This window comes from Fringilla coelebs (assembly GCF_963513975.1).
Source record: "Fringilla coelebs genome assembly, chromosome: 2".
NCBI classification, from domain to species: domain Eukaryota; kingdom Metazoa; phylum Chordata; class Aves; order Passeriformes; family Fringillidae; genus Fringilla; species Fringilla coelebs.
The window spans coordinates 92257140-92283038 of NC_140029.1; the positions used below are offsets into that span (position 1 = coordinate 92257140).

Genomic DNA, 25899 nt, shown 5'->3' on the forward strand with positions numbered 1-25899 from the left:
GGTGTCTCTGGAAGGGTTCCTTACTCAGCATCCTGACCTGAACACAGAGTCACCTCTGGCTCTCCTTTAACACAGAGCTTCTGCGCTTCTGGTATGTCAGGGGTCTCTGAACTTTCCCAATTTCTAATTAAGAGAGCACTAGCTTTGTTTTCAGAAGAAATTTAAAATTGTATTATATTAAAGGGTATTTCTACCCAACAGCTGCTATTTTGTGTTTTCACTTACCCTTGCCCTAAACTGTTTCAGTTGAATCCTCCATTTTTTTTTTCACTTTTTCCAGCTCATTCTCCTCAATGCTGCCTCACATGACCTGTCACTCTCCTTCACTCTAAGGTGTATTCACTTATCACTTGTGAGCTCCCCGGGTAGGTGAGGTGTGTTTGGGATTCTGCTGAGACCTGACTAATCAGCACCATGGGAAAACCTCTCTTCTCTCTAGCATAATCCCACTAAGTGAGCTACCTGAAAAAAAAGAAAAGAAAAAGGAAGAAAAAAAAAATCACAGCCAAAGGAATCCAGAGAAGAAATTCCATATTGGGAAAAGTGTTATCTTAATGCCTGCACAACATGAAAATGGCTAACAGTACTGGCTATTCTAGCAAAAAAACATGGCAGAAGATTATCATACTGCACTAAACTATAGCAAGAACCTTGGTCTCAGAGTCCTAGCACTACAACATGTAGTAGACTGATGTACCCAGTGCTCTACTTTGCAGCAGCTCCTCATGGCAAACTTACTACCCAGACACTGAGATACAACTATCTCAATATTGTAAGGCATTACATATTGTGGGTAAGAAGAAAAGTGATCCTACAGGTTTCTGTACCAGAGGGCCAGCTCATACTAAAAATGAACAGCCTCAGAAAAGAAACTTAATGCACCTACTAGGTTTGAATGTCAGAAGACAAAGCTGGAATGCAAAGTCTGATGCTACATTGCTGAGCTCCTTCTGCAGGGATTCTCTCCTGTAAACTTTCTGAATTAACTGATATGGGAAAGTAACAATGGAAGATTCAGAATTCCTTTGTAAATAGACCCTATAAAATTTCAAAGGTGAAAACATGGGACAGATTTACAGTTAAAAAAAGAGCAGCAATTCCTATGCAAAAAAAATGCTAATTTTGTCTTCCTATGCAAAAAAAATGCTAATTTTGTCCTCACTCTTGTTTCTGCAATTTCACATATGTATACCAATGACAAAGTGCATGAGTGGAGAGGTAAATTTAATTTTTATTTGAAGACTCACAAAATCTAGCTCAGGTCCCGCAAAGAGTAATCTTCTCCACCTGAACCATTACAGCATCCTACTGTTAATGAAAATTCTATTGAGGGTCTTGTGGCATTACACAGGGTTGCCAGGAGCAGATAATGACAGTTCCTGACTTATTCCACCCAACACCCAAAGAGGGACAGAGGCAACAAACACCTAAAAACAACTGTTAGTTCTTGATAACATGTTATTACTACCAGGCTTACTGCTGTTTGCCATCAGCAATAAAAAATCATTTTCCCAGCTGTCCATAAATTAAAGTGTAAGCAAAAAATTTAAAACTATTTGAATAGCTCCAACTTTTCCAACTGTTTCTGAGTACCTTATTTGGTGAAATTTTCTTATACACAAAAGGGCCAAATAAGGCAGGAAGACTACCCAGCTGGGTTAAAAAATACCACATCTACAACAACTACTCAACATCTGGGGGCTGGGGTGGGGGGAAATGAAGACCATAAGTGAGACAGTGAAGAATAATACAGACAAAAATTACAACAATATTGACAGACTGTTCATAGGAACTGAAGTTCCCAACTTTGCTCACAGTCAACACCTGGATCAAGTTCAGACCCAACTGGAATGCTGCATGCGTCAAACTGCAGACTCTGGGCTGCTCTCTGCACCAACCAGGGCAGTTGCACTTTGCTCAGCATTACAGTTCACAGCGAACAAAGTTCAAGCAGCTAGCTGCAAACCTCAGATGCTCGTTACTTTCATTTCCTTGCAGAGTAGAGGAACTTCCCACTTCAACCAGGAAATATTCAGCAGACAGCTTTTTGATATTTTTAGACCCACCTTTTTTAATTCTAAGATCTGCAAAAATTACTTATGAGCCTGAAAATATATTTACTGCCATTGTGTGCCACTTTGCTAGGAACTTAAAGTAGGAATATTAATGTTTTATGGAAACCAATCTTAACAAAGAGAAAGCCACAGGTTAGAGGATGAAGATGACAATGTCATAAAGAAAACTGAATCTTTGTAAGGCCTCATTTTTGTAGTTGGAACATTCCACACGTTCATGTTTCATACTTCAGGATTCCATATCCCTCTAATGAAGCACTTACAGAAAGTTCAGTGAAAGAGCAAAGTGAAGCTGTTTTCCTTAAAAAGGTCAAGTAACCAAATGCTTGAGCAAGCATTGGTTAAAAAACATCAAGTAACCAAAAAGGTCCAAAGAGATTTGCTGTCTATTTAAATGAAAACCTTAGTTACACACAAGATTTTAAAATAAACACTAGCAGCTTTCTGATAATAGCACCCAAAGTATAACAGCACCCCACAGTTCCTCTGAGCACTTCAGAGTTAAGCCTTTTCCAGAAATAAAGACCCAGATAGGTCCACAAAAGTGAGCTATACATTCTATCACACCATACACACAGTATGTGAAAAATACCTCATCTTTGTCACACCCAGGAAATGATATCCATCACCAAATTATTTCACTCCACAGAGAAGTTGCTGAGTTTCAACAGTTGTGGCAAAGTGAGGACAAGGTAAAAGTAGGCAAAGCTATAAACAGCCAGGCTGAGATGTGGGGAACATGTGGCAAACATACGCACAAGATCAAGAAAAAGCTTTGTGTATGAAAAGAAGGAAAAAAGTCAGTAACTTTCCTCACGTTCACAGGCTTTGTGGCTGCTTTTTTGTGTAGTCCTTCCTCCCAACCTTCCATTATCACTAAGTTAAAGCCCAGCTCATGACTAACCACCTGCACCAGTAACTCTGCACAGGTGTGCACACAGAGAAACCTTTTGTTCACAGCTGCCTCTCCTCTACTAAATATGCAAAAGACATTTTAACATACAATTTCAGCAATTTTTTCCCACTGGAGTAGCACACAGCACATTCTCTGACCCCTTTCACCCTTATGGAAAATACAGTGGTTGTTTCCAAGTTTACCAATTTGTACTGAAATAAAATCCACCACCTTGAAAATAAAATACTAACACGTGCACTGATGATCTGTCCAAATCTGTCTAAGCCTAGGTTATTCCCTGGGCTTCTGAAATACTTCATCTCACTCCTGCTGTCTCACCTGGCTTCAAATGCAGTCCATGCACTGTATTCTGAACCACAAGAATTGGAATGGCTGCTTCCTATGGAGAGCATCAGTGATGTCATCAGTCTGAACAGTACTCAATCCCTCTCCAAGTAAGGAAAAACACAGGCACTTGCCCAATTACATTGCCTGGCAAGCAAGGTCCCCAGTCCTTGTCATACAGCTGGACTGACTGGGCAAGAAGAAGCATAAAATAGGCCACTGTTTCTTCTCTTCATTACTTGATCATGTGAGTCTCTTCATCAGCATCATAGAACTCCTCATCTTCACTTCCACTTCCTGTAGAGCTGTCTTTGTCTCCAGACTAGAAGTAAAAAGGAAGTTGTTAGTTAGACTGAAGCCACTAGATCAGTCTCAACATAAAGAGCATGAGCCACTACACTTCTGTAGAATGCTGGTATAAAAAAAGTAAGAAAACACAGGTCAAACCACTGTATTAAAAGTTTATAAAAGACATTATGTGAATTCAGATTCAAATCCTTGGTCCTTCAAAGTATCTTTAAAACACAATGTGGGATAGTGTCAAAAGCCTTCCCTGCTCTCCTCCCTTTCCTCATCCATATTGCCCTTCATGATGAAATGGCTGACTATCAAATCAAGCTGGCTGAGAAGGAATTGTCCTTAATAAATCCATGGGGTTGTAGTGGATGGACCTTCTCTGCTCCACCTTCAGTGTCTAGTTCACTAGAGAATATATGCAGGAGAGATTGGCTAGAGTGGCTCTGAAGAGGTAATCTACTAAACTTTCTTAAATTTAGTCTAAGCTACCTACTCTCTGGAGAGCTACCGGAAACACAGTAGCTCACCACAGCTCAGAACACACATACTACTTCTATAGGTACTGCTTCTCCATCCCCAATTCATACTTTTCCTTGGGTAGCATGGACATTTTACTGTGCAAGTTGAATTAGAAAGATCCCCCTGCAATACTAAATGAAAGTGTTATGGAAAAGGGAAAATCATTACCATGCTGTATGTTCAGAAGGTAAAATCCCTATTATAGGCATACATACTCCAGTCAGAGTCCTTTTCACGACATAATTTATACCACATACCCAAAATAAAGTCAGCTTTTACAGCTAATTGATTTTTATTTGGCCAGTGTAGCATTTTTCCATGGAACTGACACAAACGATTCCAGTTAAAAAGGTTCTCGTGCTAGTATAAACTCCATCTCATTTGATTATTTAGGATTTTTCCCCCAATATGCTTGCATCCATCTTAAGACCTCTGCCTGCCTAGTCATATGCTAAGAAGGGTGAGAGAGAGGGTGAAAAATAGAGAAATGGAAATAGTGCTCCTGACTGACAGTACCATGCAAGCAAATCTGTAGCTTTAGATCTCTCTTCAGAGGAGCTTTGCTACAGCAATGCGCGTTAACTGCAAAGGAATTTCAAACAGTTTGAGCACTACGACCTGTCAGAAGATGTAAAGGGAATCGTGTTAGGCTTTTTTTTTTTACTAGACTTCTAAAACTATTTGAGGAAAGTCAGGCTATTACTGGATGCTGTCCAACTTGAATATCACATTCATGTATGTTAACAGGAACAAAACCTCCGTTCTGGGCAATCAGAACACATGTTATCTTGAAAATGGTACAAAAGGACAATGGATTCCACAGGGGGAATTCAGGGTATGCCAAATAAATTCTAAATCTTTCTCACAACAGCTTCATAAGACCTCTCATGGCCTTGTCAAATAGGGTTAATGTTTAACAGCTTTCCATTTTATCAGCACTTTCTTTGTAAGCTTTAAAATAAATCCCTAATTCATTCCAGATATAACTTCACTGAAGTTACAGGATTAGTTAAGGCCTGAACCAATTACTTTTTCATTCAGATTCAGTAATTTTAATCCATCTGGGCAAAATGTTCCTGAAAACCATTCAGAACAACAGCCCCTTTCATGGGTCCTGTTGAGGTTGGGGTTTTTAAACCTATAGAAGGACAAGGAAAGAAGATTTAAACCTGAGAGGACTGACTGACATAAGCTAACCAATTTGTGGGAATACTAACAGACAATACTTATCAACTCAAAGGGTAATACTGACTGTAGTTAGTTAAAGAAGAAATTAAAAATGTGACTTCCCACCTGTAAGCTGGAGCACCTGCACTGCTTACAAAAATTGCTTTTGTTGGTAAACCATCTGCACAGTTAAGACGTAATAATCGTGTAATTACCAAAATAACAGCTGATGTAAACGTATATGATGGATTTGTGTAGTCAGCAAGAACGTGGTGCCATAACACATTATCCAGTATGGTTGAAAATGTTTATAAAATAAGCATATGAAGTAGCTAAAGTATAAAATTAGGGTTACAGGCCTGCCTTTTTCAGCCTTTCATCAAGGGTGCTTTTGTCACTAAACTGTGCTGTCCTATTACAGCTAAACTTGGTAAACAAGGCAAAGCATTGAAGCTTCTGATAGGAAGCAAATGTCCCTATTCTAGAAGTACATGATTTCTGTGAAAATAAGTATGACTGCCTGTGAATGTCAGAGTGCTTGACCAACAAATATTCAAATGAAAGTAAAGGTGTTAAAAGAATCCCATCTCATCTCAGCCTAATGGGGCAACTAACATTGTCTGTTAACAAGTTTCCCTTCAAGTCTTTTGACCACTTATTCTATTTCTGTAAGTCCCTCCATACTTCAAGTTTTGGGACCAGGATTTAAACTTTAAAATTTTACCCAGATTCAAACATCCACTCCCAGCTCTATAGCTACTTCTTTCTAATCCCACTTCATTCAGAGAATTAACTATGTCAAAAAACCTCCACGTGAGTGGAAGATACAGACACCCAGAAAGGCGTCCAGGAGTTTAACAAAATAAAGTGATCTGAAAATCACAATTCAAGGAAACCTCATTGAAAAACATCCTGCTGCCACATATATTTATGGTTATACCTGGAAGTTTTGTAGTTCCAGTATTTTCAATGAATCTCATTTCCCAGAGTCAGTAGTGGGAAAGATCTCAGAGGTTGGTCTGCCTTTAACCCATTCAGAGCCTGTCTAATACAGACCTGGTAACCGGCACTGCAAAATAGGTGGGGCAGGTCAGAAGTAGTATGCCGCCTTTGAGAGCAGCCCTTCACAAACAGGCTTTTGGTTTTGTTAACATATAAGGCTTCTCAAGCTTCAGTGTCCAGCTTTGGCTGAAGCACACTGTAGCAATCAGTCTTAGAGACTAGAGATGCACAGACATCACTTTATCCCAAAGGGAAATGTTGTAAGCTTGTGGCCTTGAAGGGATGAATTAATCCAGCTATATTTCAGACTGCATTTCCAGAAAACATTTCAGACATGATGGTAGGGCTGCTACACTATCTTCTCCTTGGGGCCTATCCTCCACAGGCCAAGAATCACTACCCTAATCTATTTAGAATAGAAGATTCAAGCTGACAGCTGAAATAAACACAACAGAAAAGTACTAGGAAAAAAAATAGTATACCTGTGAGCCATCTAGGGCTTGCAGTGACATGGCTTCATCACCCAGCCTCCAGTAGGAGCACACCTGCAGGTCTGAAATAGTTTCTAGCAAAGGGCTGTTTAAGGTCTCTGGCAACAACAAGCTTAAGAGCCCAGATAACAGACCAGTTGCTCCAAACACAATGTAAGGCAGAGACCACTGTACAGATTTCTGGAAAAAATAACAGAGTTAGGTTGAGATTGGCTCCTCATAGTTCATGTTGCATATTAAAGGACCTAGCCTTTACAACCATTCCCTCTGGCAGTGTTTGTGTTCCTATTTAGCACAAAAGTCACCAATCCTTCTGCTGAGGGTTTTTTTGTTTGGTTGGGATTTTTACCAGTATTGCCAGTTGTATCTTGTCAATACTATTAGACCCCTACAGATTTTGTCATGAACTTTAACAGAAACATCTGCTGAATTTGAACTCAATTCTTGCCTCTAATGTATTTACTTTTTAACAAATGTAACATTCCTCTGTAGAAGGGAATAGATACCCGAGAAACACAAGATATGCTGCTTGGAGATCTCTTGAGGTCATCTAGGCCAACCACCTACTCTAAGCACAATTACCGCCTCAATTAGATAAGGTCAATCACTGCTTCACATAATTAAATAGCAAAAAATCTCCAAGGATGGAGATTTGCCCCCCAAGTAGATTATTCCAGGCTGCATTATGCCTCTCAAAAACATTATTTTCCAAATTTCTTATCTAACCCCCAAGCCAAAACTTGTGATAAACATATGCTAACAATGTAGGATAGTGTCAAAAGCCTTCCCTGCTCTCCTCCCTTTCCTCATCCATATTGCCCTCTATGATGAAATGCCTGACTATCAAATCAAGCTGGCTGAGAAGGAATTGTCCTTAATAAATCCATGTTCACTGATCCCGATTACCTTCCTTGCCTTCACATGCTTATAAACAGATTCTGGGAGGCCATGTCTCAATCCTCCCACAGACTGAGTTAGAGGTGCTCAGCCTGTAATACCTGGGTTCCACTTTCTGATATTGGAGACACATGCAGGATGAGCCTTTTTCCTCTCACAGCTACCAGTGATCCCTCACTACAACAGTGGTTTACCACAGATGATGAACACTTGCTCCACTATTACAACCATTCTTATGGAATCTTACCCCACGGAATGGAAAGCTTTCATCTCTAAGTGTTCTTGAACCTACTGCTCCTCCTACTGTTTGCTGGCCTTCTGCTTCCTCAACTGTGCTGACAGGCAGAGTCTTGGAGAGTAGCTTTGTCTCTCAAGACTGAAGCACAAGTATTTCAGTGTATTCCATGTCACCCACCAATGGGATGCCCCTCCCATTCATCAACAGGCATATTTTCTTTAGCTGACAGAATCCCTATTTATGCTCCTTGCTAGTTTTAGCTTCAGCTGAGCTTTGGCATTCCTGGCATCATCTGTGACAGCCCAAGCAATGTTTATACTCTTCTTCCGATGCCTGTCCCTGTTTTCACAGTAAAGAAGGCTCACTTTAAAACGCAGAAAGAATTTAGCTGTGTGTTTCAAAAATTCACATTGTAGAGAGCAATTCTAAATTGATGAAAATAACAGGCTGTGATCAAATTAAAGACCAACATTTCATCTCTTATCTCAGCAGTTAACTTCTCCTATTTTTACTATTATGAGATCTCCAGACAAGACACTGAAAGTTCTTTAAAATATAATGGTGAAACACAAAAATTAGTGATTATTTTCTCAAATCAGGGTTTATTTGTTATGTAACCAGAATTACTTTCATTTTCATGGAACCCTTCAAACATTATGATCCAAGATTTGTGTCTCATGCAGTATCAAATCTCTGGCAGACACAATATAATGAATACCCCAACTGCTACATAAAAGCTGCCTATTAAATCCACCTGGTAGACTGGCAGCAGTCTTGACTTTGCCTGTTGCTCCCCAGAGGTGCTCATGCTCTCACCTGCCCAGCGCTTCGTTCTGCAGATTAAAAGGCTCTCTGTGCTCACCTGCCCTTTTGCTAACCTTCTGCCTCACATGTAAAATGGCAAATGACAGAGAGGAAAATTACCTGAGATAAAATCTGTCACATTAAAGGAATTGTCACGGGGCCTCAGCAAACAGCTGGAAAAGACTGGCACACTTTTTATCTGCATATACATAACACGCTAAGCACAGGAAAGTAATGGTATCACCCCCATGTTTTGTTCTTTAGAACCTTTTTTTGCCTCGCCAGTGTATCAGATCTCCACATCACCTTCATTTACTGAAAGGCAAACTGCTTTGCTGATATTTATAACCCATGGATATTTAATAAAAAGTGTACTGACATTAAAACGAACTTTTTCTCAAAAATATGAGTTATTGAGCCCATATACTTAAGTTTGATGCAGTAGTTCTTTTAACCACATGGGTGTTTTGCTATTGCTTGTGCAGGGTTTAAAATTTGGTATCACCATCTTGGTGATTTGAAATAATCATATTTTAAGGTCCACTAGATAGGATTCCTACAGAGCTGAAACTCCTACAGAGCTAAAACTCCTACAGAGCTAAAATATCTTCTAAATTAAATAATGCTAACATTTTGTTTAATCATACAGAAGATACCACAATGCTTTTGGCCTACCATGATACTGTTAAGACAGGCAATTTATGTATCTTAATTTATAAATGAAATTTATCCCAAACATTCCCATCTCTGTAAGCCTCTGATACACCAGAACCACAAAACAAAAATATATGTAACAGAAGTTCAGACAAACCAATGAAGGGACAAAAGGTGCAATGATTCCACCAACACGGGAAAACATGGAGCAGGCACCCATTCCAACATTCCTATGAAAAAAACCAAAAATAATTAATCTTTTGAAAAGTATTATTGAGCAAGAAAAAAGACTCAAGGAAAAAGTCATGACCCTGAGTACATTAACTGGCAAAGAAAAGTCAAATGTAAGTGAAAGCATCCCAAGAAAGGAATTAAATGTGCTTTTTGTGATTAAAATGATGCAAAAAATCCCCTTTAGATTCAGAATTTTTACATACACACATAGGCAAAACAAGTGTGATTCATCTTGCCTGTGTCTGAAACTTTGACTGAATTAATTTATTCAAATCCTTCTCATCATCAGATTGACCCACTCATGAGAAACACCACAGTATGGTTTCACTGGTGGCTGACCAGCATATGCACCCGTATGGCAGAAGCTCCTGTCTTCCCTGTCAGCACAAGCAGAGGGTGCTTCTGCCCCTACTGTTGCTCACACACTGCTTGTGAAGCACTGAGTTACTTCTACAAAGTTTATTGACCAGTCATCTTCAGTGTTCCTGGTTAAGCATGTATGATGATAGAGCTGTCTGGTTTTATAAAGCACTCATTAAAAGAAATATCTGCAGTGCTACAGTTATCCTCATTAGTAGAAGGGGAGTTGTAAGCAGGCCAAGCATCTAAGGGTCTATTTTACTGTCACATAAAAATACAGTTAGTCTGAAGAGAACACTGCAAACTTGAAGGAAGAGAGAGTGAGAAAATAAGGGAAGAAATTTCTGATGTAAAACTACATCTAACCATTACATGTAACTGAAAAAATCAAATAAAACCTATAGTTAATAGAAAAAAAAAAAAGAGAAATAAAAGATGATCATGTAAGAGAACCAGAAAAATGAAGACTTAAAATTAATTTGTGTTACCTTATGACTGTGGGATAAAGTTCTGATGTGTAGATGTAGACAATATTAAAAGCAGCACTGATTGTCAGTTTTCCCAGCAAAGACAGAGAGCGACTATTGACCACTGCAAACACTCCAGTATCTGAGAGAGAAAATGTGACCCTTGTAAGGCTTTTGAGCACTCCAATGCACCTCAAAGCATTTCAATCACACAATAGTACGGTGTGAAACGGAATCTAGTGAAGAATCTAAAAGCTGAAGCTACAATGCAGTATTTTCAGTCTACCATAAATTAAATACTAAATTAGTCCTATCAGAAAATCTAAGAAGAGTATAATAGATATCTTTTTCAAAAGTACATTTTTTTTAACAAGAGTCCTATTCATTGTCGTTTCTATAGCATAACAACATTCTTCTAACATTATTACTTTGAAATGAAGATGCTGTGAAGAATCACACTAAATTTCCCATCCAGCTTAGTTTATCAGAACAGCCAGTGCTTATCTGCTTTTAACAGGCAAATCAGAGCTCATGCCCAGTGAAGACAGGTGCTTGCTTCTGGCCAGTGAGTCCTTTCACTTCCCCAGGCACTTCACCATTGCCTGACTTGGGGAGTTCAGTACACAGTTGATTTCCTGGGGTCTCATGGTTCTGTCCTCTCTTTTCACATCTTATGTTTGGAATTACATGAAAAAAGTACTTGGTGACTGGTACCAGTCAAACCAGAATATTTCCAAGTGTCTATGTTGAAGCACCTGGAATAATTCTGAAAACTTGAGTTGCATGCCTTTAAAAAAGCTTTACCTATTTGATCCCCTATTAGTCCCACCCCTTTAAAAAAGCTTTACCTATTAGACCCACTGCCATCTAAAGCAAATTCTGTACTCTGTCAGAGATGTTTAATTTCTTTAATCACTCTTCAAGCATTTGAAACATTCTCTTACTTTATGAAAGGAAATATACACCCATAGATCTTACAAGCAAGGTGAATTTATCTATCTGGTTTTAAAAAGAAAAATTGCTATGTAATCTGAAAATTACAATTAGTGCATCTTTACACAAAAGATGTTTAATTTCACATTTCTTAAAGACTCCCCAATTCAGAAGTTTATCAGAATGCTCTCCCAAGCTGTAAGTTATGTGGCCACATTACTATTACCACAACCACACTACTTTCGAATATTACAGAGCAGTGTGGGAAAGACAGGAACTTGCTCCATCACTCAGTTCTTCAGATCTTCTGACATTAATCTTCCACTTGGAGAGAGATACCCAAGTTACATGGGTACTACTTACATTAACCTATCATCTAGCTATTGGAGATACCACAAGAAATATCATTCATTAGGATTATGTCAAAAACACTGGAAAGGAGCAACTAATGTGAACAGAAGTAAAGGGCAGAATCCAAAGGCAAAAATTCAAACCCAAACCTTACTAAGAAGTTTTCTCTAAGTTCTTAGGGAGGTTAATGCTTATTCTTTTTTTCTAATGAGTTGGCTTCTCTGGCTTCAAATATTGAGACTCACATACGGTATGAGCCTAATCTTTCAGCAGCTGTCAAATTATTATGCTGTAGGATGCTGCTTTTACCAGTTCTTATCACATACTTGAGAAACAAAAAACTACTTACCTCTCTTCTTAGGCAGAAACATGACAATAAGACAAGCCAATCCTCCCAGGAACAGAAATGCACTCAACGTTCGCTTCCGACCAAACCTGATAAGCAAAGATAACAAAGGTTTATATTCTGCATTAAGTTTGTGGGTTGCAGAGTAATGAATCCTCTGAATTCACAGTGACTCTTTCTTTGCAGTTGGGAATTCTGAATTCCATCTTCCACCAACACCTCATCTCACACCGTTTTTAAACAAGCTTCTGCTGCACACTTAACAAAATGAGCGCCAACTTTATACAGCAACTGACAATTTCTAGGATTTGGGGTTGCTTCCTGCTGTGTGTGACATTTGTAAAACTCCTGAGGGGAGACAGAGACTCCCAGAGACTGGGAGGAAATTCTACAAAAGCTGAGAGACACTGGACAATGTCTCTCAATGTATCGTGGTTCAAGAAAAGGCAGAGTATCTGCTCTGCTCTCGCAGTAGCTCACAGAGGTACTGCTATTTCAGGAGACCACACGACAGCCCGGGCAGAGTGCAGCCGGGACAGCTCTGTCTCAGCAGCGAGGATGGGATCACGGGGCAGCGGTGGGAAGGACGCTATCTAGTGTTAGCCTGCAGGCAGCGCAGCTTTCTCCGAGCTACAGCAACCCCACCCAAGCCAGAGGGATGGCTCACCGTGAGGTGAGAGACTGAAAACAAGTTAAACTGCTATTTGAAATAGACATAAATCAATGGCACTTTCACATCGAAGCGGGAAGCCCCACAAAACAGATACAAGCTAGGAGGTGGGATACACAGAAAACCTATCTTTGAGGAAAGTTTTAAGGAAATCCTGAATGGGTTAAAAAATTCCATACTTACCATTTTTGGTTAATCAAGTAAATACAGATTGGGTACGCTGGGATTTCTATCAAGCCTGACAGGGCTAAATTGGCATAAATATTTCCGCCTAAATCACCCACATTAAGGGTAAGACCGTAGTAAACCAAGCTGCACACAAACCTGCGAAAGACAGGAGAAAAAAAAAAAGTTAAATCAAAGCTGACACTTTGCCTGCCAAATTGAAGCACTGATCTGGCACAACACAATATAAACTATATCTAGTGTTTCAGCAGATAGGTCTAAAATGTTTCTCTCTAAGTGTATGATGCCTACTAGTGAAATAAACCATTTTGTCCCAGCAAAGACCCAATTCCTGACTTAATAGTGAGTAAAACTTAAGACTACACTTGCAAACAATGTGCATAAACCAGTATAAATTTAAAATACAATCATGACTAAATTATTTAACTTCAGAAATATCCTTGTCCCTTTTGTTTTTATTAGGTTACACTTTCATACACACTTTTTCAAATTGTGTCTAAATCAAATTTCTCAAGCAGTTCAAACAACACCTCGACCTTTTTTTAATTTCTAAACCCTGGCCCCATTTTATTCATTCATTCTCCAACTCTGTTTAACTTTTCTTTTATAACTGTATTGTCATGTTAACTTCTGTAAAGGGAGTTGTCTTTACAGAGAGGAAAGAAACCGGTCAGTAATTCATTCTGCAGCAAATCAGCAATTGTCATTTAAGGAACAGAATAATCAACTATTTATTCTGCAGTAAGCACTTTGAAAAGCAACATGAAAACAGCTCAGTGCTGTATGCTGACAAAACCATTTGTTTTATTCTTAATTGATACATCTTTCCCAAATACATGCATTATAAAAGCAACTACATGAGCAGTCATGCCCAAGGACCTGCATACTATGTCACACATAAGGTTTTTTTAAAGAAGCAGCAAAAGACCTCAGAGCTAGCAAGATATCCGAAAAAACCCAGGCACTTTTGGAGTTAAATTTCTGCTAGTAAATGGAGGGATCATCACGGGCTCCTGCAGCAAATGCTGCAGCAACACTGCACTTTCTCTTAAGAACTGTTGCCTACAATGTCTACTCATTAGACAACGTAGGGCACCCACCTAATGGTGGCATACCTTAAGCTAATGGGCTCCTTACACAAAAAACAAGGAATAATCCATGTGAAGAGATACTGACAGCTCTGAGCCTAAGAGGAGGACACTGTGACTAATCTCAGCAGCCTTGTGGGTCAGAACAGAAGGGGTAGTTCTCAACTATTTTCAGACTCAAAACACAAGATAGAAATGCAGAGATAAAACACCTCAGAACTGGACTAAAAATAGCTTTGTGCTAGAAATGCACTAAGGAAATACCGTAATAGATACTTAAATACTATAAAGGATTCTTTTTAGGTACAGTGTCCCTAACAATCTGTAGGATGAGACAATTCCCAGCACCACATTCTCTCAAAGACTTGAGGTTGCAGTAGCCAGCTGGGCCTACAAATCATTTCCAGTACCAGGTGAACATCATGATCAAGGTGCGTCCCAGGAGAATCCTATATCGGAACAGGTCCAGAAAGCTGCCAGCCTCTCTGGAGCTCCTCTCTGCTGGGAGTTTTAATGAAAAAGTGCATTTCTGCTTGCGGTTCCTCTTTGCAATGAGGTAGAGGGCATCTTCCGCCTCGTTCAGACGGCCCTGGGAATAGAGCCAGCGGGGGGACTCGGGAATGAATCTGAAACACAGACACACACAGACACCTTTAGGGGTTTTCTTCTCTGTGAGGCTGGACTTGTCTAAAGCAATAAGGCTGAAATGCACTTCAGTATAATAACGAGTTTTCAAACAACCCTTCAGGTATAAAATTCATGTATTGAAACAGAAACGAAGCATGTTGAACAGAAACGTGATCTGTACATAATTTAGATACCAAAAAATTACAGTGAGTGTATACATATATACACACATAGAAAGAACAACATTACAAATATGATTTTATACATATATATACACACATATATACACAAGTATGATTAGGATCCTGTCTTTGGAGAATTTTACTACAAGTAACACAGGATGCTTTTGTAAGACCCACTAGGGTTCCATTTCTCATTTTCCACAAGACCAACTTCCACTTCCCAGTTTTCAGCTTTTTACCAAATTCTCTCCTGTAGACAAGAAAGCAGAAACTGTGCACAAAGGTCATGCTCCTTGTGTGCACTCTTCACTTGACAGGTGTGTAACTCCAACAATATCTACTACACACATCTCCCATTATTTTCAGGCTTCCAGATCTAACTTAAACTTTGGAGTTTAAATTAGCTTTTGGCCAGAAACTTTTGAAGATTTTTGCCTTAGACCAGAAATTTTATTTTTCCTCTAAGTTTAAAAGAATGTGATTCTGTGTTTTCACCAAAAAAAGAGCTTAGAAAGGAACATATTTTCTTCCCCAGGATAAAAATCTGATAGTATTTTCTACATTGAGTAATTTTTAAGCAATGAGGCAGGGAGGCAGTGTGAAATTTGGAATTTAAAAACCCCTTTTCTTACAGGAAAGACAGGCTTCTGAGCACAGCTCTGAAATCACAAGTGTAACTCACTTCAAAAAGTTGTACATATCAATCTGAAAGTTTATTTTTTTTCCAAGGGTGCCTATCACCACAAGGTTTTGAAATATCCAAAGTGTCATCTCTGCCTTTCACCTCATGAACAGCCTCAAAGACCCTTCCCTGAATTTTGATGCTTCATTTGAAAGGGTGGTGTGGATTTTTTGAGGAGTAAAAGCTTTATTCAAAGAGTTACTGAAGTGAAATAGACGTTGGAAAGGAAAAGACCTCTAATTTAAACAGCAGCTAAAGTAATTTTGCTCTTTTAGCTACTGAGATTTAGATGTCAGAAAGCAAGTAAGAAAAGAAGACCACATGCATCACAGAGCTTTCAGTGCTGAAATTCACAAAAGCCCCTACTATCTCCAAAAAGATCACTTTTGAAAAATTAAAGGGAGCTGCCCATTTTTTCTTTTGCATGCCACTTTTAAGACTGGACAGGCAAGCAATTTTGATGCTATTCCCTCTGTGTAAACACAGGAGAAGCATCCTGTTATCACATAAATACAAAATCATTCCTGTATCTTTTACCATGTATTCATAGTGCCTTGTAGCACACCAGTTTAGGTCATCTACAGCACACCAGCTAAAGAACAGGACGTGCTTCTCTTCCACCCTAGAGACTGTTCCCATCTACAGGAATACTGCACACACAGTACAGTGCAGACTTACAGGCTCAGATATTGCAGCACTACTATGTGAAGAAACCACAGACCATGTCGGGGGGGAGGGGGTATGTACAAGTTGAGAGAAATACCTTATTTACATAACTTCATGCCATCCTAGAAAGTCAACTTGACTTAATAGCTTGGGTATTCTGCTTGATTTTTTTTTTTTTGGACATCTTTCTTTATGAAACTTGGTTTGAACAACTTACAGAGAGAAGAGAAAGACGACTGTTCCTTCCAGATTAACCACAACAGCCAGAGTCCTCCAGGAACGAATGAAATACCCTAATAAAGCATACTGGGCAATTCCAACAGCAAAGAACAAGCCACCAATGGAACCTAATACACAATTAAAAACAAAACAAAACATTATCACTTTTGTAAGAAACATTAGTAAATCTCAACAAATGGGATCAGACAAGAACTAACTCTTTACTAGCAAAATTTCATTCAGCAATTCAGGCAGAACCACAACTCTTTGACCAAAGAACACCTTGTCCTTCATTCATGCAGAGGAGAAGTATTACATCGAATTGCAAAGATCAGTAAGAGCCCCTTCTACATCCTCCACACCCAACAAAGCCCTGTGAAAAATGAAGTCTTCTAATTCCAAATATAAGTATGTGTATGTATGCAGCATAAATATGCACCTTTCTATGTGTAAAAATAAATACTACGAAACATTGAAAAAACGGTAGTTTTAGGAATATGTAGTATTCATTTATAGCTTCCATGATTTTTAAGACACCCTATTTTAAAACAGGCTCAGCATAGCACTTCTTGGGCTTTGTAAGTCAGGCCCTGGAGCTCTAGTGATGCCTTAGGTTTTAGCTTTCATATTTTTCAGATTCTGTACTGCTTTAGTGTGCAGCTCTGACCTTCACATTAAGGGATAGTAAGCTGTCTTCACAGAATAGCTAGACAAAACAATTCCTTTTCTAGCTTGGGACTGAGGACCACTGATCCAAATTTCAGGCCCAAGAGCATGAACAATAGTGGACTGAAGAGAGGAAAACAAGAAAGATGGGACTTATAACCTATGCTATAGTTGGACAATTAACTCCAATATGCAAATGGACCAGAACTTATAAAAATGAGAGACCCTGTGACTGGTCATCCATTTTTGTGATCACTTTGGTTCATCTTAGTTGCAGCCCTGGCTGGGTTCTTGTACTGCCCTAGGTGCATCCACTGAGGCCTTTTAATAAATACCTACTTTATTCTTTTACTCCATCTAGCCTCTGTTCTAGGTCAGCCTTCAACATGGCATCAGTAGCAGTAGAGGTTACACTCATTTCTGAAGGACAGGTCCAACACTAGCAATCAAGACAGTTAAGGGGACCTGTATCTTCTAAATTCTACGGGTAATTACTACATGGTACAACTTTTTTTAATAACATATAGCAACAGCTTTCTCATCCTCCTATGATATAAAAACACTTTTGATTTCTTTTTAAGAACTGCCAGGAAGGAAAGAATTTATATTTAGCATATGAACACTTGGCTCTGTTTAGTAGAGTCCAACATTATGATTAGCAAAGCTCAGTTGTAACAAACCTTAGATGAGTATTTAGCTGGTAACATTCATGGGAGAGGTTTCAGCTGGATCTTTGTCAACTTGAGTAATGCAGAGCTCTGAATGGCCCCAAGTCATCTGCCCTGCTTGTCCAAGGTTCATATTAAACAAGCAGAGTTCAAAGGCTGTGATCACAGATATGCTCAAGTGGAGCTAAAATTGCAACTGCTTTGTGTGCCTCAAGTGGTGAGTGAGATTGAAATCTATGAATTCTGACAATAAAGGCAGTTTACCTGCTAATGCCCAGTAGGCTGTACCCACACACTCATTCAGTAGAACAAAGGCTACCAGTGACATCCCACCATTCATCATCCCTACCAAGAATCGGGAAACGGCAAAGAATTCATACGAGGGTGAGAATCCGTTTGCAATAGCAAACAAGATGTCAAGTGCAAAACCTGGAAAATAATGCAAAAAGTTTCATTTTAGAAGGGTACCTAAAGAAACTGGTATCTTTATTTGATGCCCACTGGCATCTGTCCTAAGCCATCATAGTAAACACCACCACCACAGGTTTGGAAAGAAATTTAAATACATTAATATCAAATAATATCAAAAGTCAATATCAAAAAGGAGGGGGACACAGAAGGAGTGCTTTTCTGATACATAGTTTGCAGTTTGAACCTTTAAATTCAGTTCATAGCAGACAATTTTTTATACAGCCAGAATCATTGTCTGACTCATGTTAAAGATAGCTTTATATGTATCCCTGATACAAATGGCCAAATATCTCTCCTCATTTTTAGAGAGCAGTGTATAGAAACCTGAGAAGAGAAACATTGCCGGGGACAATACATGATGGGTTTGCACGCAGAGCAGGCCCACCTTTTTGTGCTTTGAATGAGTGCTGTTCCTTCAAAGAAAAACAAAAAGCATAAAACATTTATTTAAACTCTATGTGCTCATGCATTGACACACAACTTTGTACATACACAAAACATGCAGTTCCAAATGTTGTTTGATCCAGGGACAGCTAGAAAGCTTATGAGCTTCAAAACAGTAAGAGAATCACAAATACATAAAAATTAAATCATGCAGACAGGGGATAAAACGTGCAACAAATTCCTAACAGGTTATACAGGTAAGAATGCTGTTACAAAGCTACTAAACATACTAATTACAACTTGCAGAGATCCCACGAGCACAACATTGCACGAGTGAAAGCCTTTCATGGTGTGACTCACAAACCCAGAACACCTTGCAAAAATCCAAATGGTGACTGAACAGTGAAATATTGATTTGTCATCTCAACTTCTATGGAACAAGTGTATTAGAATGCCAAAACAAACAAAATCACAGCACATGATTTACAGCTGCATATCAAGCTCTCAGTAGAAACTGGGTTGTTGCCACTGATCTTCAGGGACACGACACCTTCACGTCATTCATTCTGTCGAGGGGTTACCTGTGAGATAGACTTTCTTCCTCCCGAAGCGATCGGACAGCTGGCCAAAGGAGATGGCTCCAACAAACACACCACTGAAGTAGAAAGAACTGGCAGCACTGACTTTGTACGATGCATTGCCAATTAAAAACCACTGGATGGAGGGGGAATTAAAAACAGAAACAACAAACCAGCAAAAAGGCAAATTAATCAGAATCTGAACAGTTCACCAACAGCTAATAGCTGGAGGGGATGTTTTAAAGAAGACCAAACTCTTCATAAATCTCCTAAGCATCATATTCAGTAAATCACCAGTCCCCACTGCTGTCTCCCAAACTCCTTGTAGGATACTAACAATCACAGCTCTCCTAAATCAAACACAGTCTTTGGTTCTGAAATCAAGAACAGATTCCTCACAATACTCTAATTTCTTGCAGATTTCTCCCACTTTCCCTTCTTCTGCCTTCATTTACATAAAGCTGTTTACCTAAATCGATTCAGCTCTACCTACTGACATGTGTCACTGCAGTGCGTAGAACACACATTGTGAAAAAACAGTTGTGGTTTATGTCTGAAGATACTCCTGCACATGCTCCTCTTTATGAACTCTCTTGTCCCTGAGCAATACTTTGGTAGCATTAGGCAGGCTACTCAGGTTTTCTGCACACACTCATCTTTTTTATAGTGTACTTCATCATTTCCAGTTCTCTTCAATTCCAATACAAATACATCTTGAAATGTTTGATTCTTACAGACTTAATGTCTCAAGCTGAACCTGACAAAATTCTTTGCCCCACAGAAATACAGAATGAAAATATGCCACGCTCTCAATGTTCAAAAGTTATTTCCTTTTGTATTCTAAACACTCCACATCTTCTGTTCTTTTCTTTTACTACTCCTCTTGCACCTTGAGATAATGTTTCCTTTTAGTGAGAACCAACTCTTCTTCCTGTGCTGGTAAGCTGGTGATTATGTCATTATCCCCGCAATAACTCTCTAATCTTCTCCTCATAATCTCCTCTTCCTCTACCAAAATCTCATTAAATATCCTCTCTAGCAAAGCTTATATTATTTCAAAGCTCAGTTATAAACTACCTCATCATGAGAACAGAGCCATGCAATTAAACCTCACAAAGATTAGGATGCTAACAAAATATCATTCATAAGCTCCAAGAAAATAACTTGCTTACTTTCTATATCTGCTTCATTTTGAATTGTTACTTTAACAGGAAGGTAGTTACTGATAATAGTAGGAAATGCACCCATAAAGTGCCAAGACTGACAAAATTCAACTGAAACCAACCACATGATCATAAATCTGATTTTGAAGCTTCTGCAGACTTCAAAAACAATTGCCAGAAAAATGCATTTGTGAAACAATTGCATATGAGATTAATTTTATCCTGGAATAACATGGTCAGATTGTTTTATAACAGCTACAAGTATAATGCCCTAACTTTTGGTAAAAAATTAAAAAAGCTGCCAACATGAAAATTGTTGACATGAGACACCTTCTGAATCATTCAGGGATTAAGGGATAATTTGGCTGTAAAGCAAAATTTCTTCTCAAGATTTATCTAAATGTCTAAGCCCTTTAGAGAGCTCAAGGCTTTTCTCTTCTACATAAAAACATGCTACATATATGCTTATTCAGAAATCAAGCTTTTTACATCACAATATTTTTCAGTGTAAATTTGCAATGGACTCGTTATCAATGATGTCACAAGGTTAAGCATTAACACATCCTCTTTAAATTTAGGAAAAAACTTCTTTACAATCAATCATGAAATCAGATTAATAATGACTTAGTGGTGAAATATTCTCCAGCTGTGTACGTTCTCTCTAGAAATGTATGTGCTTAGCACATAACCCCCAAATATAGCAAATAGCTAAAAAATTCATAAAAACTGTAATTTAATAGAGGGAAACAGAAGAGCTATGAAGATTTTATTCAAATGGGCCTCTACTGAAACATATGCTAAAGAATCAGAATCCAGACTCTACACAAGTAGCCTTGGGGTTGGGGTTTTTGGGATTTTTTGGCTGGGGAGTTTTTTAGGGTTTTTTCTTGCTCAAGCAGGCTTTGTTCTTTACCTGCATTTCTTATTTATGCAACCAAAATGTATAAAGATCTGTATAAAATCTATGTCATATGCTAGGCTCTACAAGCATGTCTGACGTGTCAAGTTTAAGAGAGCAAAAGATTCTTGGGCAAGTTACAAAAACAAAAAAAAACAAAAAAAAAACAACCAGAGAAAATTCAAAAAACTTATTGAGTTTTAAATAATGCTTAAGAAATCCACCATGCATTAAAATTTTAATTTAAATGGTATCATAAGTACTCATATCCTCTCTACTGTGAGAATAAGAAGCAATGCCTTTTGTACACAAAGACTTGGTACTTTTCCAAAGCTGGCCATTTTTATTAATATGCTCCTAACCAATAATACAGGAGTCATTTGGATAGCATTAATACCTCAGGACAATAGCCACAAACTATCAAATGGTACTACACTTGACTCCACAGTTCAGATCTACATTCAGGCTGAGTAACCAATTGTAACCAACGTACTCAGGGCTCTTGTAAAGGGAAATTTGACATTAACAGCTACTGACAGACCCAGGAAGGGCAGGTGTTGCACACATCAATGCAGAGTCTGGAATCATTCCTGTAGGGACTGTGGCTAAACCATGAAAGAAATCACTTAAAAAACACAGAGGGTGTGCCAACGAAGCCAAAGCTTGGTTTCCAACAGAATGTGAGGAAGCTGCTTTGTCCACCTGACTCCCCACTGCCCACGTTCTTGCGTGTCGAGTTGCAAAAACTGCAGGAGCCACTTCCTCCCTAGTTCCTCCAGCGCTTGCTAACTGCAGGATGGATGCACTACATGCAATGGAGCTCAGCAAGGGGATGGCCAGAAAGAGCTCACAGGTCATAAAAGATTTTGAGCAAATTAGTAAAATGAATATCATGATTCCAGCTCACATATGGAACCAGGCTGCAGGATGCAATATGTAACCTCCACACAGAAAAGGTGGGAAGTTTTGGAGCAGAACATTGATCAAGATCTGCACAGCAATATAAAGCTAGCTTTTGTTGCCAGTAAAGACATGAGCACATTACCTGGGCTCTAACTGGAGGTAGCATATTTCATTTGCTAATCAAAACATGCATTAGTATGCAAGTAGAAAGCAGTTCAAAGGGACCCCCAAAACCATCTCAGTAAGATTTACTACTCACACACAAGGCTGCAAAAGACATCCCAGACTTACCTCAGAGACTATGGATGTGAAGTTGCTGCCGAAGTGTACGTGCTCACGCACCTCGCTGCTGTTGGCAGTCAGAAGCCATTCCCCAAAAGCTCCCTGCTCGCTCACTGAATGGTTGCCATGGCTCTCATTAGCTGAGAGCCCTTGGAGATCCCAGTGGTAGGGAGGAGTTGCACCCACCAATGCGATGAGGATGGCTTCAGTAGCCACATAGAGCTGGCATGAAAGACAAAAAAACATCAGAGATGCTCAGCTTGAATCCAAGCATTGTCTCCTCCACAGCCAGATTGAATCAGTATTAAAATCATTCCTATTTTTCTATTTGCCTTCTACCACTGTGAGATGTCGTGTATAGCCCTTGTCTACTGAACAGCACACACTGAAGAACCACAGCTTTAACAAAGGGGTTCTTGCACTTTTTATGTGTGAGATATTTGAGAGAAGTTTCCCTCCTGACACCTTTCCCTCAGTCAGACAGCCCCAAACTCTCACCCACTGCAGGTTCAGATCATGGATTGAGGAAAATTTATTTGATATAGGGTCTCCTCGAGCCCAGTCATATAAGCTCTTGGAGATTCCTATCACACGCGAGATAGCTCAGCCACCTCAGATGGCATAAAATCAGCAGGATAGCTTCTGTGGCAGTGTTGAAAACAGAAAAGTTTTAATAAAAGGCAAAATAACAAAGCTCTTCACAGAGAAAAACCTAGCCAGGGCAAGAGGTTCTTGCTCCTGGTAAAACATCTCACAAAAGCGATTAGTTCCTTTGTTCTCTTTTTTTTCTAGTAAATTGCTTAGGCGGGACTTTCTGGCATCTGTACAATTGGCTATCCTTAAGTTTGAGGTGACGTCCCCAAGGTCCTATAAGGTGGCTTTTTACCTAATTGAGGAGAGAAACTTCCGGGCTTTTTTCCTTTTTTTAGGAGACAAAGGATAGTTTTGTCACTCCGTCAACAGGGGGCACATTCCTACAGCTATTAGATGTGCTAAGGAGGAGAAAACCCCTATTCTTTAATGCAATATATTACGCTTCTATCCTCTCCTTCCACCTGTGTTATTCACTCCTCTAATTTGGTATTTGGGCTAGATCTCCTCCTCGTGTTTTCATATCTAATACTTCCCAGTTTTAACAAAATGAATTCTTTGCTGGCTTTCTAACTTCAGTGGACCTGTTCTACTTTTAGAAGAGACAGAAACAACACACATGCTTTTTAAATAGACCTAAATATTTACAGATACACACAAAGTCTAAATAGTGATCAACAGTCACTTTTGTTTAGGAAAGAATAAATAAAACTGCTGGAAACCCAGACATTTCAAGTCTGGCCCAGAGCTGGGTTGCTGCTGCTCGCTGAGAAGAATAATCATAGGTCACATTACAACTACTGCTTAAAACCCCATGGTTTGAGACATGTTTGAACACAGAAGGGGCACAAATTCTGCAAGAGAAGATGGATCATAAAGTCTTCAGAGAGACAAAAGACATTGCTAGTAACAGCCCCACACACTCTCCAAATAAAACTGCTTCATCTCAAGCCCTCATTGAGGAACTGTACTCGGCACAGTGGTTCCTGATAAAACTAACAAACCCCTTCCTCCAAAAAAACCCTTATTCATGCCTCTCCATCCTTCAAATCCTACTTAGGTACCACCTGAACAGCCCTTGCTCTGCACCAAGCATCTCCTCCCTATGTTCCTGGGAAGAACATACCCACAGGAAGTGCGTTCTCTCAGAAGGCTGCTTCACAAATAATTCACAAAACTGGGAGAACCATAGGTACAAAAAAAGCAGCCTGAGGACCTCTGAATTCTGATGCAAGCAACATCAGATAATACTGCTCTGTACAACAGCTGAACAGCTGGAGTCACACCCAGATCTAAATGAAAATTATTACTAAACTAAAACAGAGCCCCGAGTTATTATCTGAAAGCAATTTTTCCCATTAGCTCCTCTTTGTATTTTACTTGATAAATTGCTACTTTAGTGGTAGGAGGAAGATAAATATTTTTAAAATAATTATCTTTCAATTTTCCATTAAAATTATCAAATATCAGAAGAAATTTGGAAAAAAAACCAGTTAACTGTTATTATTTAAGAACAACTTCTAGATCAACAAAATGAAAAGTAAAAGAACTCATCTGGGAAATAAGGCAATGACTAAGATCACATGGGAAAAGAGGTTTTAAAAAGCTGAGTGACCATGTTGCTAGGGATGTGTGTATACAGTACCTCAAGAGCAGCTTGAAATTACTGAGAAATGAGAATTACAGGTCATGATGTGTAGTGCATCCCCCTACACTGACTCACTCAGACAATTACGTGCCAGGGCTAAGTGATAATATCCTTGCTTTTGTCTTGTGAAACAATAAGCATATTTTTGAAGTAGATCAAGAAACGAAATCCTCAAGGCATTTGGTTTCAAGAAGGAAAACATAACACTTTTCATTTTTGCACGAGGTGAAACCAGCTACAGAAAACAGAATAGAAAAATAAGTGATTGCAGGCACATGCAGAAACACTACAGGGTTTTTTCAATAAAACCCCCTCAACAATCAGCCTTTGACATCCTAGTGGGTGCAGCAACTAAGGATATCACAAAGATAGAAACACTTTCAATTGATTTGCGCAATCAGCAAACCACATGAAGATGGAGATGTGTTTTGATATTATCAAACAGTATTGTTCTTTACTCAAGTTCACTAAATCACTGCTGACACAAAACTCTCCTTTCTAGTGGGCACTTGCCTTGTATTCTGGATAAGAGGTACAGTAAACCCTATTAATTTCATTGTGGACACAAAACAAAGCCCACAAAACACCCCCCCAAATTCACCGGCAATTCTCAAGGTCAGAAGCATTTTCTAGAAGTGATTTTAAAAACATGATGAAGGAAACTCTAGACTTAATTACAAAATAAAGTTTTTATTTAAGTAAGAGTTGTGTAAATTAATCTGAAGATTTCTCCCTTAAGAATTCTAAATGCTTGCATTTAGTATTAATAACATACTTGTGTAGACTGGTGAACAACACAAAACAGTAACAAATCAAATAGAAATGTTATATAACACTGTGTAAAATATAAAATTACTACATTGTATGCATTGTGGCAAACAAAGCCCTTGATTTTTCATTTGTTCTATAACCCAAATCAAGTCAAATATATGTCATTTAGTGTACAGTTCCTGTACATGATATATTTTAATTGGCTCTATATTTGGTTCCCTACCAAATTCCCTGCACTGATCTGTTATTAACCAGGATGAATACCAAGTACAGGGGGAAAGGCACCAGCTCCCAGTCACTGATGATGAGATGCTTAGAGTTCTGTTAGTTTAAGTTTCTCCTATTTGTCAATATTCTATTTAGGTTAATATTTTATAGTCTGCCTAAATTAGAAGACTGTGGTCTAAGGGAATTTATTAAAAGGTAATGCCCTAATAACCTGTAAACCCTCATGTTCCCTGCTAAGTAGAAGGGATTTTAG

The 25899-nt window shown here is 38.9% G+C and overlaps 1 protein-coding gene across 1 annotated transcript in view; it reads right to left on the bottom strand.

Annotated features, from left to right (window-relative positions):
* Positions 1–3550: 3550 nt before the first annotated feature.
* SLC22A15 (solute carrier family 22 member 15) overlaps positions 3551–25899 on the bottom strand; it is a gene marked incomplete at both ends in the record, with an annotated part of 32166 nt that continues 9817 nt past the window's right edge. The window contains 11 exons of the mRNA XM_084227106.1: positions 3551–3637; positions 6783–6971; positions 9542–9614; positions 10467–10587; positions 12079–12164; positions 12929–13069; positions 14430–14645; positions 16394–16523; positions 17994–18158; positions 19166–19298; positions 22418–22630. Of these exons, the coding sequence (XP_084083232.1) occupies positions 3551–3637; positions 6783–6971; positions 9542–9614; positions 10467–10587; positions 12079–12164; positions 12929–13069; positions 14430–14645; positions 16394–16523; positions 17994–18158; positions 19166–19298; positions 22418–22630 (1554 nt within the window). The remainder of the gene's footprint in view (positions 3638–6782; positions 6972–9541; positions 9615–10466; positions 10588–12078; positions 12165–12928; positions 13070–14429; positions 14646–16393; positions 16524–17993; positions 18159–19165; positions 19299–22417; positions 22631–25899) is intronic.